General features: G+C 45.8%; 1 protein-coding gene and 1 pseudogene across 6 annotated transcripts in view; both read left to right on the top strand.

The window, feature by feature from the left end:
* The window catches only part of LOC126519181 (venom metalloproteinase antarease TserMP_A-like), a 60,904-nt gene that overhangs the window by 3,460 nt on the left and 38,208 nt on the right, over window positions 1–19,236 (top strand). For 5 of the 6 annotated variants that reach the window (XM_055065230.2, XM_055065231.2, XM_055065229.2 and 2 more), the window contains exons 2-7: window positions 1,216–1,385; window positions 7,612–7,704; window positions 10,390–10,513; window positions 11,446–11,523; window positions 15,654–15,805; window positions 17,871–17,942. In XM_055065230.2, the coding sequence (XP_054921205.1) occupies window positions 1,216–1,385; window positions 7,612–7,704; window positions 10,390–10,513; window positions 11,446–11,523; window positions 15,654–15,805; window positions 17,871–17,942 (689 nt within the window). The remainder of the gene's footprint in view (window positions 1–1,215; window positions 1,386–7,611; window positions 7,705–10,389; window positions 10,514–11,445; window positions 11,524–15,653; window positions 15,806–17,870; window positions 17,943–19,236) is intronic. The other variant, XM_055065227.2, reaches the window with a different exon arrangement.
* On the top strand, window positions 5,266–5,445 carry LOC126519338 (U2 spliceosomal RNA; annotated as a pseudogene).

The following is a 19,236-nucleotide window of genomic DNA, read 5'->3' as shown; positions in this document are numbered from 1 at the left end:
GCACCAATCACAGAGGCCGACCCCACCCTCTTCATCCGGTTATCTATTTTAAGTGCGCTGGCTCGGCCCCATCGCAATCCTCTCCACTTGAGCGTGCTCCTCGTCTCCTGACAGTCAATTACAAACGAAAAACTGCTCCATGTAGGCAATATCATTCATTTTGAAAGCGTAGAAAGGTCACCTTCTATAAAGTAGGAGAGCGTTTGATTAGGCTGTTGGGACGACGCTGCGGGTCACCGCCCGATGCTTGCGTCGGTGGTTACACTAATTTGACGCCTGGAGATTGGAGTAAAAACATATTTGAATAGTTTTACGTTATAGGGCCCATAAACGTCATCGTATAGTTTATGAATGTACCGGCCAGCTTGCCCGAATTTTTCTTAAGCTTTATGAATTTGGACCGATTCTACGATTTTTGTGAATGTTGCCATTATGTTCTACGAAAAATATACCTAGTTCGCGAAAGTGTTGAATGTGTTGGAATATAAGGGCCGGTGCGAGATGGCAAAAAAATATTTTGCAAGAAAGAAATTGTGAAGGTACATGCGCCGCCTTCTTGTGGTATTGCAAGGTGCCGTACACCACTGGCGTGACTTGCTTCCAGCAAGCTCATTGCGTACTCTAAAGGAGGTGCTCTTGGCGCGTCAACAAAGCCGCTCAAGAAATAACTGTTATCCGAAAACAGTATGTTTGTCAGTATCTGCTCCGCGAAGTTTGGCACAGCTTATGTGCTGAGTGCGAAGCGAAATCATCGTTAAAGATCGTTAAAAAATCGCTGCGCCTCCCCCCCCCCCACACCATGCACCCTCCACCCATTCGCGGGTGCGTTACCAGTCCTAAGGTTCGCAGGTTGGCAGGCAGGCTTTCGGTCTTTGACGTAACGTTACCTTTTGCCCGAACGGCGGTGCCGACAGATCGGCCAAGTGCTGTACAAATGCACGCGCGAGAAGACGGGGCGCATCAAGCGATCATTCTTCTCGGCTCGTCCTCACACACTTCCCTTCGCACATACAGCATACGGCACACGGCTGCGATCTTATTGCACTTGGACTTTATACGGAACCTCACGGCGGCGTGGACGTTGACGACGGCGGCGCAAATCGGTCAGAAGCGCCCGTGTAACGGCTACTGGAGTTAAGAGGACTAAACAGTTTGGTCCTAATGTATGTTTATTTGACGGTGCGTGTTGTTCATTGCTTTCTTTTTATTTTTCAGCAGAACAAGATTTCTATGTGTACCCAACCATTCTGCAAGAGAGAACAAGATCCGGAAATTTGATTCTGCGCCTGACCAACAATCTAACTCTGAGCCTTGAAAAGAGCTCGGTGCTGGCTGATAAACTACTGCTTGTTACGAGCAGTCGCGAAGGACATCGGACGGACACGGTAAGCAAACAAGAGTGGTGAGGCTGTAAATTAAATAGCCTAAGTTGGCATCAGGCTTATCCAGGTATGCCGCTGAGTCACCCTTTTTTTATTGTGTGACAGCCATACCTCCCCCCCCCCCCCATATCATAATCGTAAAACATCTGCATGTTAATTCCAAGAAAGATAAATTTCATTGTCGTTTCGCGGCTTTATAAAAACCTAATCGCACCTACGCTCGTGCGTAATTGCATACTTTGCAACGTAATTGTACGTAATTGCAAGGCATATCACAAGACTGGTGCCCACCTCAAATAGTGTTCAAAGTGACGAGGCAAGCGATATCGCTGTCTACAAATAAGTACCAATATTCGTCCTCACGTGACAATTTTTAAAGATAATTGTGTTCAATGAGAACATTCTTTTTATCGAATACAAGAGCGAGTTTTACATGCTTCTTCAAGAAGTCGAGTTCATGGAGTTGCAAGTTCACGAATTGGACTTCTCGAAGGGGCGTGTAAAACTTGCTCGTGAACGTGAGATCTGCCACAGACCATGTTATAAAATTAGGTTCCGATTGAAAACACACCAAATATTCGGGCAATAAATTGAAAGGGCTTTGCTGTGCGCCTCGGCACACTCGAATTCAAAATACTGATTTTTTTATAACATTGGATATACAAGAGACTTCCAGCTCTGCAATACACCAAGCACCCTTTACCATAGGGTCTGTGAATGCGTACAAACAAAAAAGTCCCACGAACAACGTCTATCGAAGCACGGAAGACCAGTGGGCCAAGACCTGAGGACCAGCTATGACTGGTGAACAGGTCTAAGCTATCAGAACAGGGCAATGGCTACTTGGAACAAGGTGGCCGCCAACCTTCGAGCATTAGCAGCTTGGTCTCTGTAATTACGTTTATTCACTCACTCACTCACTCACTCACTCACTCACTCACTCACTCACTCACTCACTCACTCACTCACTCACTCAATGGAGAAAATGCGACTGTATATGACGGGTGTTCTGGTCATCTTGTTCCAAACAAGAGAGAGCGAAAGAGAATACAGAGGAAGGCGGGGAGGTTAACCAGAGGTAGTTTTGGTTGGCTACCCTGCACGGGTGAAGGGTTAAGGGGGATAAAAATAGAGAGCGAGTGGAAGGGGGAGATAGAAAGCGAGACGAGCACTAACAAAGCGCGTATACTATAAATTGGTAGTGGGCAGCGTTCTTAAAGTCTATCGTTAAGCCCCGTAGACCGCAGGAACTTTAATAACGCGAGTAAGGCCTTCAGGGCGTATGTTCTTTAAGAGAACTGACCTAAAGCTTTCAGTTCTGATAGTGGACGATTGTCCAACTGGTCCAGTACTCTGCACATCACTTGTCTCTGGGCACTGTATCGCGGGCAGACACAGATAATGTGTGTGAGTGTCTCTTCGCTGTTGCATGTGTCGCACGTGGAGCTCTTGGCCATTCCAATAAAGCTGCAAACATTCAAACAAGGCTGCAAAGGGAGCGAGTTAGCTAGTAACAAACAAGAGTTCCCCTTTACTGGTATAATTCTGAGAAGGTTCTTCTTGTGCCTTTCAATTCCAGTCAAGTTGGTTATTAGCTTATGAGGATTTGACAGTTGCTATTCTTAAAAAGACTGGCTAAGTTCCTATACTTGTTACCTTACCTAATGATATCTTACCTTGATATCGTTACCTAATTAAACTTACCTAATGATATCTTTAGCAATGTTATCATAGCGTACCTTCAGATTATTCCACACTGATACCGTTATACAGTCATCACTAATGCTGCCGCCAGATGGAAGCTGTGCACTAGCCAACGTTACCGCGCATGCCGATTTCCGAGAAGCGGTTGCGGTAAAGATGAGGCATAAATGGTAAAGCTATATCCCGATGGAGTGAAATTCTTGACTTTCGTGAAGCGGTTGTGATAAAGCGCAATTGATAAAACCATAGCAACATGGTATGAAGTCCTTGATCGAAAATGGCAGCGCACTTCAAGACAAAGACGTAACACAGAGTGAACAAACACGAGTGCTGTTGTAAAAGTTACGTCCTTGTTTTGAAGTGCGCTGTTATATTCGATCATGATTAACCAACTAGTCCCCCAGTACGTCTTATTAAAGCTCTGGACCTTCGAGAAATGGTCACGGTTACGGTACCGCGCAAATGATCAAACGATACCAAGATGACATGAAGTTCTTACTTAATGTCACCGCATTCCGCGAGATTATACGCCTCGTTTACAGCAGAAGGTCAGCCGAAGCTCCAACAAGATGACCAAACAAGCTACTTTCCGGGATTCGGAAGTGTTACACCCCCCCCCCCCTACCCCGTCATCATAAGACAATAAATACTCAGTTTCTCTTAAATCTATGAGCATAGTCTTTCTAGAAACTCGCATGGGTTTCCTTTACTTATCTGCACCTTGCGGGCTTCCGTAGAACTATTGCGTCCGGTATAGTGTGACAGCAGTAAATGCAAAATTTTTTTTTTCATTTGATGTCTGCGATATTATATCATCATCATCATCATCATCATCAGCCTGATTACGCCCACTGCAGGGCAAAGGCCTCTCCCATACTTCTCCAACTACCCCGGTCATGTACTAATTGTGGCCATGTTGACCCTCCAAACTTCCTAATCTCATCTGCCCACCTAACTTTCTGTCGCCCCCTGCTACGCTTCCCTTCCCTCGGAATCCAGTCCGTAACCCTTAATGACCATCGGTTATCTTCCCTCCTCATTACATGTCCTGCCCATGCCCATTTCTTTTTCTTGATTTCAACTAAGATGTCATTAACGCGCGTTTGTTTCCTCACCCAATCTGCTCTTTTCTTATCCCTTAACGTTACACCTATCATTCTTCTTTCCATAGCTCGTTGCGTCGTCCTCAATTTAAGTAGAACACTTTTCGTAAGCCTCCAGGTTTCTGCCCCGTACGTGAGTACTGGTAAGACACAGCTGTTATACACTTTTCTCTTGAGGGATAATGGCAACCTGCTGTTCATGATCTGCGAATGCCTGCCAAACGCACCCCAGCCCATTCTTATTCTTCTGATTATTTCACTCTCATGATCTGGATCAGCAGTCACTACCTGTCCTAAGTAGATGTATTCTCTTACCACTTCCAGTGCCTCGCTACCTATCGTAAACTGCTGTTCCCTTCCCTTGAAAACTTTAATTGTAACCCAGCGGTTCTCTGCATACCGACTGAGGCACGCTGACTGGCAACAAAAACCAAAGTTTATATTTACTACTCTTGTTCTTACAGATTAAACAGCTCCCTCTTTCTAGCGAACAAGAAGACCTTAGATTGCTCAAGCGCCTAGATCTTGTAGTAGAACGTGCTGCTGTTCTAAACAATGCTGTTGCTTACCTCGGAGATCTCACTGTACACAAGATTGTAGAAACCTAGGATACAGTTTCGTCTGCTGAAACCTATCGACGATCAATGCGTTAGTCGAACGTCTTGTCCGAACTTCTGGTTCAAGCTTTTTAGTTATTGAGTAGAGCGTATGCGCAGACACTGCTCAGCGGTTCTAAATGTGTTAGATGAAATGCATAAGCAAGTATTTTGAACATAATGGAAAGTAGCAGAACAGAAAAAAAATTATTAGCCATTCCACTCTGTGAAGATGAATGACCAGCGAAGCTGTTTAGCATATGACACAGAGGTGACACAAAATTCGGAACATAGGTACGGACTCATTTACCATAATCTTTTTATGCATTCGCGTGGACACCGCAAAAGCCACCCTGCGGAGCCAGAAGAAACTGGATGCGCGTGACGGTTCGACGGGACCGCCACCGCAGGAGAGCAGAAGAAAAGGAGATGCGCAAGTGCTTGGAACGCCGACAAAGAGGGGGTGGTGCGAACGTAGACATGGCCGACGCGGGTTGAACTGCAGTTTGTGTTCTTATCAGCTTAACATCTGATACGGGTTGTATTTGGACCCAAAATAATAAACTTACTTTTGCAAGTTGGCGGAGTGCTTGAAGGCTGCTTCACTTCCACCGCGGGTCAATCCATTATTACAATATATTAGGGATCGGCCCACGTTCTTCGCCTACGGACGCCAATCCGCAGGAAACTAACCATATACAGCTTCGCTTTAAAAAGAAAGGCGAAAGAAGGAGGACAAAAGGACAGATCGCTATACCAGAGGTAGATGTGGAAGATCTATATTACTCTATTTCGCACCGTGAATTGCTTTCGAGCGTAAAATAGCGCTTTGTGCTCAGCCCTCCTTATTTCATGATTTTTTGTGCTTTTTTGCAATATGCGTACACACCAATAGACAATAGCAAAGCATGAAGCCTCCTAATGAATGGATGGATGGAAAAACTTTATTTTCGTCAGAACGCATGTGCGGACGATTCCGTGCTAGATGGCCATCAGCTCATGGCTGACGGCGACCTGGGTGGCCCACTCCACGGCCCTGGTCAGGACGACCGGGTCTGAGCTGGCCAACACGGCCTCCCACTGCTCGAGAGAAGGATCACGCATAATATCCGCCGGTGGCAGCGCTATGCTACAGCTCCATAATATGTGGTCATAGGTGGCCAGTTCCTCGCACCATTTGCATTCCGGCTGAACGTCCGGGTAGATTTTGTTTAACACGTATGGGTTATAGAAAGATCTCGTCTGCAATCTTCGCCAGACGCTTTCCTGCGCCTTCACCAATTGCTTGTCCGGTGGAGGGTAAATTCTCCGCTCAAGTTTGTAATGGTTGGTAATGTCGTGAAAGGACACCAGCCCATCTCTCGTGGACCTCCCCGGAACGTCCGGCTCACCTGCTCGGCTGACGAAACCTCGAGCATTCATGTGAGCCGCCTCATTCCCAGGGTTCCCAGAGTGTGCCGGTACCCAGACAATTTCCACCTCCGTAGTCCCTCGCCCCGTGGCCCGATTTAGTAATCCTACTGCTGTGACAGAGATTCTGCCCCTCGCCACATTTCAGATGGCTGTTTTAGAGTCGCTGAAAATCACGTCAGCTTCAGTATTACCTATAGCTAGCGCTATCGCCGCCTCCTCTGCAGTTTCTGAAGAGCGGGTTTTGACCGATCCAGAGGTGACTAAGCGTCCCCGCCCGTCCACCACCACAACTGTAAATGCGTCCTTGTTCTTATACTCGGCGACATCTACGTAGACTGCCCCGTTGTACTTCCCGTACTTGGCATGTAAAGCTCTGGCTCTTGCTTTCCTACGGTTCTCGTGGTGTATCGGATGCATATTTTTAGGCAAAGGTTTTATGTACAAGCCCTTGTGCATTTCTCGCTTCACCTGAATTTTCATGTCCCCGGCTGTAGGATCAACTCCAATGCCGATCCTCTCCAATATATCCCTCCCTACTCTCGTTTTGGAAAGTCTACTGAGTTGCATCGCCAAGTGTGCCTCCCGCAGTTCTTCCAAGGTGTTGTGCACCCCTAATCCCAGCAGCCTTTCGGTAGTATTGTTAGGCAACACAAGGGCCGCCTTATACGCCTGTCTAATCATAGCCTCCACCTTGCCTTTCTCCGTCGCGTCCATCTTCATATAAGGCGTCGCATTCACTATTCTACTGAGCACAAACGCCTGTACCAGCTTACACAAGTCCTTTTCCTTGACGCCTTGCTTACGATTGGCCTCTTAAAGATTTACAAAGAGATGAAGCCTCTTAAAGATGAAGCCTCTTAAAGATTTACAAAGAGAATATAAAATGTTTGCCAGCGCACACCGGGGAATGGAGTTTGCAGCAAAAGAAGGTTTTAGTAATTTACATTCCCTTCACAAGAATTTGTGCTAATATCGTAATTTAGTTTGTTGTCTCAATCGTTCCCTTGAAGTTAACTGGATTATACACGAAATCGGTGTGCACATAACTTTTGTGGAAAGCACTTTGAATTACGAAAATACATGCATATTTCGTTCACTAAGCTTCTCTGCGTTAATGACACACATTTTGTGCCCACAAATATCATGACCTAAATCTATTTCTAAATTTACTATAAGAACGGCATATTTAGTATGTTGAAGAAAGGTCAACCTACACTGTGCAGTAATTATGATTTTAGTGAAGCAGTAGGTCATAACCGTTCATCCAGTGCAACGTAAGTAAAAAAAGAAGTTTAACGTGGAGCAACAAAGCAGAAGTACTGTCTTTCACATGGAAAGATCCAGCAGCAGCATCAAATAAATAACCACATTCTTCAAATGCCTACGAACTCTAAAAATTACGTGTATACGCAGGTTGACACCTCAGCTATTCAAGAGGTTCTGTACCAGGACGTGCATCACCAATCCTCTCTCGTCTTACGCCAGAGGGAAGGCGTGGTGCAAGTCGTAAGTCCTTCCTTATGCAACTATTCCTATTTATTCGCTGGGCATTGTGGGTAATATGCTGTTAGCATAATGAATAACAACATGGATAACATATTTGGTAACACATACCTAAAACCTCTAGTGCATGGCCTCGTCCTATCCTATAGGCGCGAAATGTTCGATACGGCTCTCCAGACGTCACTAGGGAGAATCTCAGTGACATGTCAACGTAGCTGGTGGTTTTGGCTCCCACTGCCAGTAAGATTCCTTCTTGTGCGTCTTCCATTTTCCCTTAGGTTATTATTTCTACATTTCAAATAAAATTACAGATAGTTTCCCTATGGTATGCTTGCTTCATTATCTGCGGGCTTCATATGGTAATAGGTAAAGTCACCTTTTCTCTGCGTTTACTGAGGGCTGAGAGTATCAACTCGGCCATCACGCGTTTGAAATGTTCAGTTATGTGAGTCAGCCAATATATGAGTCTATATCGTAGTATATTGGTACGAAAGTCGACGTCACCGTTTCGCCCGAAGTGCACATCAATACCGCACGAGATAAGGCTCGTAGCTCTATATGCAATTCAAGTTTCAGGAAACATTCGCTAAGTACGCGCCATCTCACGCGTCCTGACGCACGAGAACATAGTCCACTCGACGACCGCGATCACTCCCCGATCACAACACTCAAGCTACGCCAACAGTATTGGCCGGTTGGCAGCCGGAATCGTGCGTAGATGTAAAATGGGCCGCGCTCACTTTACCATGTCACTGTTTCGCACACCCGAAATAGCGCAGGGCTTGCCAAATCCGGATGAGCACGCATCGAAGCACATTTATTTTAGACTAACCCGTTCCTGTGTAGACTTCGTATGCGGTCCTTGCACCCGCCACAATCACGTGACCTGAAACCTGCATCGTGCCAGCTGTGCATGCGACCGGCGGTATGGCCGGGAAAGGAGGCTGCGCCAGCAGGTCATATTTTTATGGCACACCTCCCCCCATGGCACTGAAATTCGCGCCGATGATGCGTGTGCACATCACGTGTCTATAAAATCCCTTTCGTTATGAAATTGTGCCTCCGCGCACGTCGCAATCGTCTCCTTTCACACGGGACGCTAGGTGTGTCACACCGGCCTTCGCTCAAAATTCGCTGGTCTATGGACCGGATGGTGGATCTAATACTCCTGGTACACGGGCACTACAAAGCCCCTTGAACAAAGGGGCGTCTCTAGCCGAGAAGCTTTCACACAAGATGACACACGACAAAGAACTGTCTTTTCCCTAGTAAGGGTCCTTTACGGAAAGCGAGATAGCCGAAATGTTCAAATGACTTCAAATGACTTTACTTCACCCGTGTGTCAAGGGTAAAACATTGTGACGTAAATCCTTTCGCATTCCTGAGAATAACGTGAAAACGGAAAGGCAGACGGCGACTAAAACGCACGCAAAACCTCATTCACCGCCCATCAACAACAGAAACGTTGCCAAAACACTCTGTATTCATAGTGATATTATTATTGCTCCTAAGTATGTTTCTTACAGTTAGCAGGCCGAAAATTTGTCTCGCAGTAAAATTTTATACAGCCATACTTTCAAACGCATGCAAAATGGTCACGCTGCAGAGGTCACCACCGTGGCATCCCAGTTTTCGTCTCAGCCAGCTTCACCCGCGTGTTGTTTCGGCCATCCAGTTTTGTTGGCATAGCCCCCTCGCTGTCTGCCCTATAGCATTGACCTATCCAATACGGCCCCGGCAGTGAGCAACCACAAGAAGCCTCGCGTCCAATAGCCAGAGAAAGCAACATGGAACTTTAGCAGTTTCTGGGGAGATCATTTGAGCACACTGTTAATAACGCAGATAATAATATATGCGCGAATCTCGTTTCTTTTCCCTCCATCATGATATACGAACAAGCCCAACGTGAAAGTTTAATCAACTTCAGGGCACGCCAAGCCCACATTGTTTGCTGGAATTGTCCAGCTCGTGCCCGCTGCTTGGCGGTGACTTCAGGGTCGGCCGACTCGCGCAAGGCCTGCCGCCGCTTGCGTCGACGCTACGTCCTCGCTCGGCGCTCGGCCTCTCGTTCACGAGAGGAACACGGTACTAGCACACACTGAAGCCGCAGCAACTAGCACAGAAGGTCAACCCAGCGCGCCTCCACCTACCCTCCTCCTCCGCGAGGCTTTGCCCGCTTTCTCTTTCCCCGTGCCGCTCAACGTCACCCAGACATTCCTCTAGGTGGTGTTACTTCCCTCTGCGCTCAGCAGGCTCCTCTGTACTTCCCCGGCATGTGTTTCTGTTCACCTCCAGGCGCCTTCTTCCTCCGGTGTTCGCTTCTCATGCTGCGACACACATAATCTCGGCATTTCACAGACGGGGCACGTACGCTTGCGCATAAATGCTAAGCGTGTTTGTACTGTCCTTCTCTAACGACGCCCTCATTGTAAATTATAAATCAAGATGGTTATGGCAAAGTTTCACTTGTGATGTAACAGTGCGTAGAAAGCTAGGGGAGCTCTAGTGCGGAAACATCACTCGCAACCAACCTTACTATGTGTTTTGTGACGTCACGCAAGGAGGTACAAAAACATTTGCCTGCTTCAGAATTGAGAGAGGTTCGAGATGTATGACGTGAAATAAATAAAATATTGCTTTCTATATTTTTGACTGCGAATCAGTTATATTTACTCCTATTTCTACCAGGAAGGTATTATCAACCACGAACTGAGAATAAAGCCTCTACCACAAGACGAACGGTCGTTACAAGATAGAATACTGCATAAGATCTACAAAGTAGAAGAGATAAAGGGTACCTATATGAATATGGGTAAGCAATGTTTACTCCTCTCCGCCTTGCGGGTTTCCGCAGAAGTATTATGCCAAACCCTTGCCTTTGCTTCTGAGTTGTTGATAAATTCGACTTCGCCTGCCATCTGCCCATCTGCTAGCCGCCTGGTTAGCTCAGATGGTAGAGCGTCTATGCTTGCCTTCTGTCCGCCCGCCCCCCCTCCATGATATAATATGTGTAGGCAAGTATATATAGAGATATGTCCTAGTCTGATTCCTACGAATAAAATTTTGCAAGCAATAAAAAGTGCGCATTTATGTAATTATCTTTTAGTAAAACAGGATAACGGTGCACTATGCTCGTCTATTTGTTCATACTTATAAAGTCTTCCTCCTTGTAGAATGCACAACACCGGTTTGTTTATTGTTCTTCGCAGACATCAAATCAGTTCAATGGAGGGCTTCAGAACCTCCTGGCACATACCATATTTAAATATATTTTCATCATTGGTTTCAATTGCAACCTTGACCATTTCAAAGTATATTTAGCGAATCCACAATAGAGCGATGCTACACAAGAGATACCTCCATCAAGTCAGTAATGAACCGACTGCCCTTTCGCATCGCACAATATTCCCTTTGACTTGTCCTGTTCATTGTGCAATATTCGCCCCTTTTTGTACTTGTATTCCTAGCAGTATCACGTGTTGCTTATTACGTGACTGCTGTTCTCTCTGGATACGAGAAGGTGAGCATGCTTTATTGTATATCACCTGCACATGGTTACAGCGGCTGGCAGCAGCATCACTAGTTGCTGTGCCATTAATTTTTCTTTGTTTAATAATAGGTTTAAGCACAGGTTTAAACTGTCTTGAGGGGCCCAAATCGCTATAGTTATTTAGTCACTCGAGAAGACTCAGTAACTGCCAGTTTACCGAGTAGCCCTCCAGATATAGTTATCAATATTTGCAGAACCGATGCTCTCGCAAGTTTACCAACGCTCAGATGGACCGTTCCAGCGCAAGAGAACCGACCGAAGAAATCCCGACTGTAAGTAGTGTACATAAAAACTTTAGATAATTGCATGTGGTTGAATATTTGTCATTTTGCTACAGTCCGTGCGGAAACACTAAAGAGCATTCGTTTAGCTGACAAAGCCATTTAGCGCCGAAAAACTAAAACTAAAAAAAAAAGCGCACGCTTCGTTGACGAGCATGAACAAGCTATCTATCGTCAGTGGTGGTTTCCAGAAACCACACTGTCCACTCGTCATCCACCGTATAAAATGCAGATCAACTTCGATAAAAGGAAGTTCGTGGCCATAAAGAATTATTCTGATAAATCAAAAGTGTTACATATTTTGCGTTTAAGAGAGCTCAAGCTGGTAACATTATATTTATTCGCGGGTTGAAAATTCCGGCGTGAATCACCTGAGAATGACTATCGACGTAATGCCATTGGCAATGCCATTGGCATTATAGCAATGTAACGCCAACGCGAGAACGCGTCATGTATAAAGCATGTGCTGCAGCCGGAATCCTCCGTCGCGCTTTTCCCTGCACACGCGGCTTCATCTAGCGGCACGCCGTGAACTTCGCATGTGAGGCGCGTGTGAATTTATGTTCAGGGAAGATTGTCTGAACAAATATGGCGTCGACTTTATTGCGCCCCGCACCATGAAAATTTTAAAGCATTTTTTTTTGTTAGCGGCCCACACTGAGCAGCGCATACCACTTCACCTAAGTTTCTGTCAAAAGGCTTACTGTAGAGCGACGCGTACCCTGTAAACCAAGTTGCCATGAAAGAGCTTCATTTAAAATGACCCATACGCAATGTCATATGGCCAGTGACTGAAGTTGGTGTAGTCTGCATTAGACCATAGTGTACACAGTGGCCCACATTAAAATGAAGGAGGATCAACCGGCACAGATGTGCTTACCAGAAAGTGTCAGGAATGTGCTATTCGCCCTTAACTATCATTAAAAATTCTAAAAAACATTGAATGGTGCGAAACTTATTTAGGGCTGATTTTATTGCGCAACTTTCTGCTAAAATATACGATGCCGGGAGACCGTATTGCATTTTTACTGGTCTTGTTTAAAAAAAAAAAGTAATTCTGCAATATTTACTTGTCAAAATTACACGAAACTGCATGTAGACACACGTGCGTATATTCCGGAAAGTTCCGGACGAGTAAAATCGTGATCGGCACCGTAGGACTCTCTCTGTGAACAAGAGTTACGTAATCACCGGCCGTTGCGCAATTAAAAAGTAGTTTTGCTCGGGCACGCACTAATCGTCGACAGCGTGTACCTGTAAGCGCCGTTTGCGCACTCTTATGGGAGTGGTAAACTCAAGCATATATCAGTGGCTGTCAATATCAACATATCGGGTGGATGCCAACTATTCTCTTTCCTGTACTTTCCTACGCCTTGCGGGCTTCTGCAGTAGTGATTTTCGATGTCATCGGCGTTCGTCCCTTGTGTTAAAATGAAGCATTCCGACGTTTTTACACACATACCAGCATTTTCCCACAAGAAGTTCCCTTTAGTTCGTTGCACAGTGATGTTTAAAACGTTAGGATCTATGAATATAATATCACAGTGTCATGACGATGAAGAACAGGACTACCAAAAACGTTAGTTAAGGATTTCACTTTTTATTAGGAGAACTTGCGCGCAGCAAAATGAAGAACAAATATTTTTTTTTTCGCTGCAGAATCGACGAAACCATTCAGGGACGTTCTGTTGTACGTAAGGGCGTCTTATGCCGAGTGATAACCTTGTAACCGTGGTTTGCGCGCGAAAAATGGTCACTCGACAAAAATGAACAATGCGTTCGTGTCAATAAGGTGGGGAGTCAAGAGCACACAGCAGCAGGAAAACTTTTGCAAGTTGGCAAGTGTTTGTACTTGACGAAAACAGCGTGAAGAAGGACAAGGACGAGGTAGGTAGGCACGCTCATGAGCTCGTGTGTGAACCTCCTGTATTCTCTCACGTTTCTTTTGGCGCTGTTTTTTCAAGGAAGAGAAACACACCTGAACAACAAAACCGAAAATTAAAATAAAGTAAATTGTCGTATTATTTTATTCACGGTTATCTTATTATTATTATTAGGTAAACTTCGGCTTCCTTGGTTTACAAGTTGTCGCTTATGCTATGGAACGTGATGTCGCGCCTTCACGTGGGCGTCAGAAGAGCACCCAGCAAGGACCGAGGCAAAATGAAAATCAAAGGAAAAAGTACGAGAGAGACGAACAGCAGCTGTATTCCATTTCTTACATTTCAGCCGGAGGATGGCTGTGTGTACAAGAACTGCCACACTTGCATCAGATAAGCCAAGGAGCCACTGCAGAACAAAGTGACCACGAAGAGAGCACTCAGAGCTTTCCGAACCCGCACTAGTTGATTCCGACTTGAAACTCTGGATGGACTCGAGGAAAAGTTGTCGAGCCAGTGGCTGAGTGAGTGCCCGAGCGAGTTGCCACTAGCCGCGAATGGCCTATCGACAACTAAACCTTGTCTCTGATCACGTGCTTAACACAATTGACGTCACATTGACGCCATGCACATTTCCGTTCAAGATGCAACTGACACTACTTCAACAGCTTCAACACACGTAGCCACGTAGACGGACATCAAACTAGCTTTATACCTATTCTTATAACAACACATCAGGCTACAACAACTTAAGGTGGCGTCCACTGAAAAGCAGTGTTCTTCAATTTCCGCCCAACAGGTTAGGTAGCGTCTGCCAAATGCAGTAGTTTGGCGGTGGGGACGATTGAAGATGAGCCGGGCCAAAAGTACCACGTAGTAGGCGCCGGAGGCTCATACAGGACATGGCGTAAGTCTCGAGCCAGGAACCGGTAGAGACAGTCCAAGGAACGACAGGGTGCAGCAGTGCGACCCTTACCGTGGTTTCTCAGTGGTGGATCCGCGTAGCCCTCTCTGATCTCGCTCCTCGCCACCCGACTCTTTCTGTGGGTCTTCAAGACAGTTGCTGCTCGTCTTGGTGTCATTTTCTTCCTGTCTTTTTTTGCCTCTGTTCCCGCTGCACTGCTTTTTATTATGCCCGAATTAGCCGCATCTGCAGACGCCGTCGTCATATTACACAACACCTTTGCGTTCTTCAAGACTTATCATGAGATCTCAAACTTCAGCATTCTCAATGTTCTTGTAGTAGAAGTAAGCTGTTTTTTATATATTTCCATTTTCAAAGAAAATGAATGGGTGAGCTAGTGGAACACGACGAAGACACGCGGCTTGAGGGACCTTCGACTCCCTTTAATACGTTTGGCTACATCGCATCACACAGTTACACATTATACAAGAGCACAGATGCAGAAAAACTGGCACATCGACCGCCCTGGAAGAGCATTGGTGTCGGGTTCGAATCTCGGATTAGGACAAATCTTTGCTCAAGTGCGAGGCTTTGTTTCTGAGAAACTTGTATGGTTTTGTAGCTTTGGGCTACATTCGGGTGGATGAGAATTGTCCCTTTCATAACACGTCCTCTTCCTTGCTCCGCAAAACTGATTTGCCAAGCGTAAGGACTGATGGAATTAGTTAACCCGCCGTGGTTGCTCAGTGGCTATGGTGTTGGGCTGCTGAGCACGAGGTCGTCGGATCGCATCCCGGCCACAGCGGCCGGATTTCGATGGAGGCAAAATGCGAAAACACCGATGTACTTATGTTTAGGCGGACGTTAAAGAACCCCAGGTGGTAAAAATTTCTGGAGTCCTTTACTTCGGTGTGCCTCATAATCAGAAAGTGGTTTTGGCACGTAAAACCCCATAATTGAATTTTTTATTGGAAATAGTTCTGTCTTCAAGAAAGGTACAGAAAATATTTTGTTTAGACAATAAAATGTTACGGGAACAAAGCGAGAAAGAATACTAGCGTAATTCTTCAGAACATATGCTAACAAATTAAGAACTAAAAAAGGGAGAGTAGTAATGAATTGAATTCTCCCAGCGTTACATCGTGAATATGACATCCTGATATTTCGCACAAATTCAGTAGTTTTTGAAGTTGTTGCTTATAATTGGCATTCAGCATTATTGGCTACCACTTCCGCTTTCACTATACCACATCTTGGAATGATTTGGTGCCCATTGAAAATAGCTTTATAAATATAAGAAGCGCTACTAAAAATGTTCTCTTTGCTGTCGTGTTAAGCTCATCATTCCAGAAGAGATCAAGAAGAGGAGCGTACCGGACAGCCAGAGAAATTTACTGTGGAGCTTCACACTATTTCTGACTCAGTGCACCAGAAAGAATTTAAGACTAATGAGGAGTTAATTGCTTATCTGGCAGTCATGACAAACGCAGTGAGTACCTCTTGTAACTTCTTAAAAATAGCTTTTGTTTTCGTACTGCAAACGTAACTTTCTTCATGAATTTTTTTTGAACGACTCTGCCCATTCACAGGGTACGTGTAATATGTTCACATGCTTACGCAACTGGACTCCGTCATGCGGGCTCATGGACTCCGTTTAATTTAGAGGTCGAATTTTCAGTTGTAGCGTTTCGTACCACCGTTTTTACTGCCCTGTGACATGGTGCAGCTGGTGACACCAAAATCTGTCACCAGTCTCTCCCCGCTATTGAACTATGGGGCTTCATTGACGAGGTGAATAAATGCTTTTGTAGACCCAGCCATGTAAAGGAAGCGTGTAGAATGCGCGCTCTTGAAACATTCTGAACTTCCAACTCAGGCATACAGCATGGATATGGAGGACACACTGAAGATGTTCAAATTTGTGGACCCATTCAAGGCAAACAAAATTGTCGGAGAGCTGGAGTATAAACTGACAAATACGCGCATGCGCACGTTAATCCCATTGTTTGAGACACCCAGTGGTCGAACAGTCTTGTCTACGATTCATATAAAAGAAGCGCTGTTTCACTTAAACAGCTAGTGTTCCTCTTCCTTATATAGTAAGCTTCCACTAACTCAGGTGCGTTGTGATTCCTGCATCTGCCGAGAATCTCTCTCGCCGAAACGTGTTTCACACATGGAGGCCTTGCAATGTGCGGGCAAATGCGCTATGTCGTATCCTTAAAAGATTTAGGTCACGCTGCCTGGCTCGTTCATATATAATGTGCTGGGTCTGTCTGATGTAGGGCAGCTGCGGAGCTATTGCAACTTTGGTAACCATGAGGTCTTTACTTTGGCGAATTACAATACCTTCAAAAGAAGAAAACAGCGCTTATGAACCCAGACAGCCAGGTCAAGTTCGTTATGTGTCACGCTGTCTCGTTTGTGTAATGCCCCTTCTATCTTTCCACCGTTTATGGGCATACTTATCTGTAGCTTGAAGTAGGACATCTCTCATTTATCCCCAAGACGTTGTCATTATTTAGACATTACTGTTCATGTGCATATTGAGCACAACTGTCCTCTTGACGTTGTCCTCACATGCCCCAATAGGGCTGCACTGACCTTCATCTCTTAGTTGTCACTTTTGTGACCTTAAAATTTGAGTCCTCAGTCACCTTGCAGATGTACACGATGTTCGATCCGACCTGCAACAAGTGGTCGCGGTCACCAGCATGAAGCGCTCGCTACGAGGCTATCAAAGATTTTGGTATCTGCGCTCTTACTTTCGGGGTCTTTCTCCGAAATTTGCTAGATGAATTACCGGCTCACTTACGCACTCAACAAAGACCATTTTCATTTCTCCAATATGATCAAGCTTGGTTTGACGTGGCACTCTGTCACGCTTAGCAGGCTGGCACAGCGGCGGTTCCCGTACTTTTCATCTCAAATCATTCAAAGCCAACCTAATAAGATAAACGATTTCAATATGTCTCGTAAACAAAGCGAGATGTGGTGTGGCATTGGACTGTGTATCGCAATCATGGCTCGTACCTAAAGTTCATTGTCCACTACACTGGCTCCTTCGCCATTGTGGCACCCCTCAGTGGTGTCACTTGCGTGACATACAGCATCACGTGCACTGGGAGTCATTCGCGCATGTCCAATCTAGATCGCATCGCCCTTTGTAAAGGTTTGCACCTTGGGACTGTAATGTGGCACCGTGGCACCACTGTTTCCAATGTGCATAGCGCTACGCTACGGCGGACGACTCGTGACAAGTAGGGCTATGTTCTTCAGGACTCTGAGAGGCTGCATAGTTAAGCTTCTCGCTATGAGAAATAATCGTACTAGATGAAATAAAACGTCTCACCTTAACAGAATCACAAACAAACGCTCATCAAAAATCTCTTCATTAAATGTCCTTTTTCGCAGATAGGCAACGCCCTCCTGAAGGCATAACCATAACGAATGGGAATACCTTAAAATAATGCTGACCAAGCTTCAGTGTACTGTGTGTAAGGAACAACAGTTTCGCTAAGCAAGTCACAACTGTATACTATGATGTATTTCAGGTGAACCTAAGATATCTGGACATGAAAAATCCTCGGATAAGCTTCATCCTCGTTGGACTTACACGTAGCAAAGTAAGTGTGGCAATCAGTATTCACCGGCACAATAGAACACCGCAGAAGAGAACTCCTCCCTTCTGCGCTGTAGTTTCATCGTATTAGCGTTTTTGCCACAAGCAGAGATGGTGCGTAGGATCTCAAATGCAATTATCAGTGGTTTCTGGATTGCGGCTATACGCCGTCGAAGGCGTAATCGCACTTCGACATGTTCCCGGTATGCGCTGATTGGTGACTTATTGGGGCTAAATATCTGCGTGAACAAGCGCTAAGGTCGCTTGACGCTGTGCTCGTAAGCTTTTTGCTCCGCGTTCCCGCTCTGTCCTCGCTGGTTGGAGAAAATAAATAAACATCTTGTTTAGGCCAAGACAGGTTTGGTCCTTCCAAGGCCCCTCAAAGACGTCGCTCCTTCCTGGGCGTCATTTGTCGCACCATCAAGAAACATACCACGTGCGCCAGGAAGGGGCGCAAGGTCGGTTGTTGACTCCGCCACAGTTTAACTTTATCGCTAGCCAACGCCTTCCCAGCAAACGGAGGAATTTTGCGGGGATGTGGCGCCTTTCGTGGCGTCCAGAAAATTTGTAGGCTCATCCCAGCAAGTTCAAGAAAAATAGTAGGTCAGCAGTAACAGCGCGGATAGCGCCACAGAAGCAGTCTGCGTTAAACGGCACTGATATCTCGAAAAAAAGGTAAAAAGCCCTACACTCCGTAGCGATAATTATCGAAAATTTGCCAAGTGTGTGCTCGTTCGTGAGCCAACTGTACTGCCGTTTGTTGCGTGACGCTTTGCAAAGCAGTTTGGGTGCCACGGTAACTGACCTTGGCGGCGCCACTTTTCTCTCCGCGCAAAGTGCTCTACTCATAGCACGGCTCTGCGTCTACCACGTGACGCCTCTCGCGCATGCGTAGTGCCGCTACCTGCTGCCTCTCGAGACTGTCGCGTGGGCGTGTCCATGAAGATGAGAGGGTGCAGCGTACCCCCCCCCTCCCTCATGTATTCCCGCGACCATGAACTGCCGTTAACTGTACGTTCGTACACTAGGAACAGTTCCTTATAGCATGCCTTTGGGCCCAATCTAGCTCCTAAGCCACCCGCTTCTCACCTAAAACTCGTTTTTCACTGTGATGAGAGTTTATTTCAGTTCTATAAAATGGAAGACAGCACTTTGGAACGCGTAACATTGGCACTGCGTGCCTCATGACGTATACCTTATATATTAGCCACTTGTGCGCGACTCCGGGCTGACTAGAGTGGTGCTTTTGACGCCGGTGTGAGTAGCCATTAATGCTTCACACTAAAATAATAAGGCCG

Source organism: Dermacentor andersoni, chromosome 10, assembly GCF_023375885.2.
Source record: "Dermacentor andersoni chromosome 10, qqDerAnde1_hic_scaffold, whole genome shotgun sequence".
Taxonomy (NCBI): Eukaryota; Metazoa; Arthropoda; class Arachnida; order Ixodida; family Ixodidae; genus Dermacentor; species Dermacentor andersoni.
Note: the sequence above shows the minus strand (reverse complement) of the source record. Positions and strands in the feature narration are given on the sequence as shown.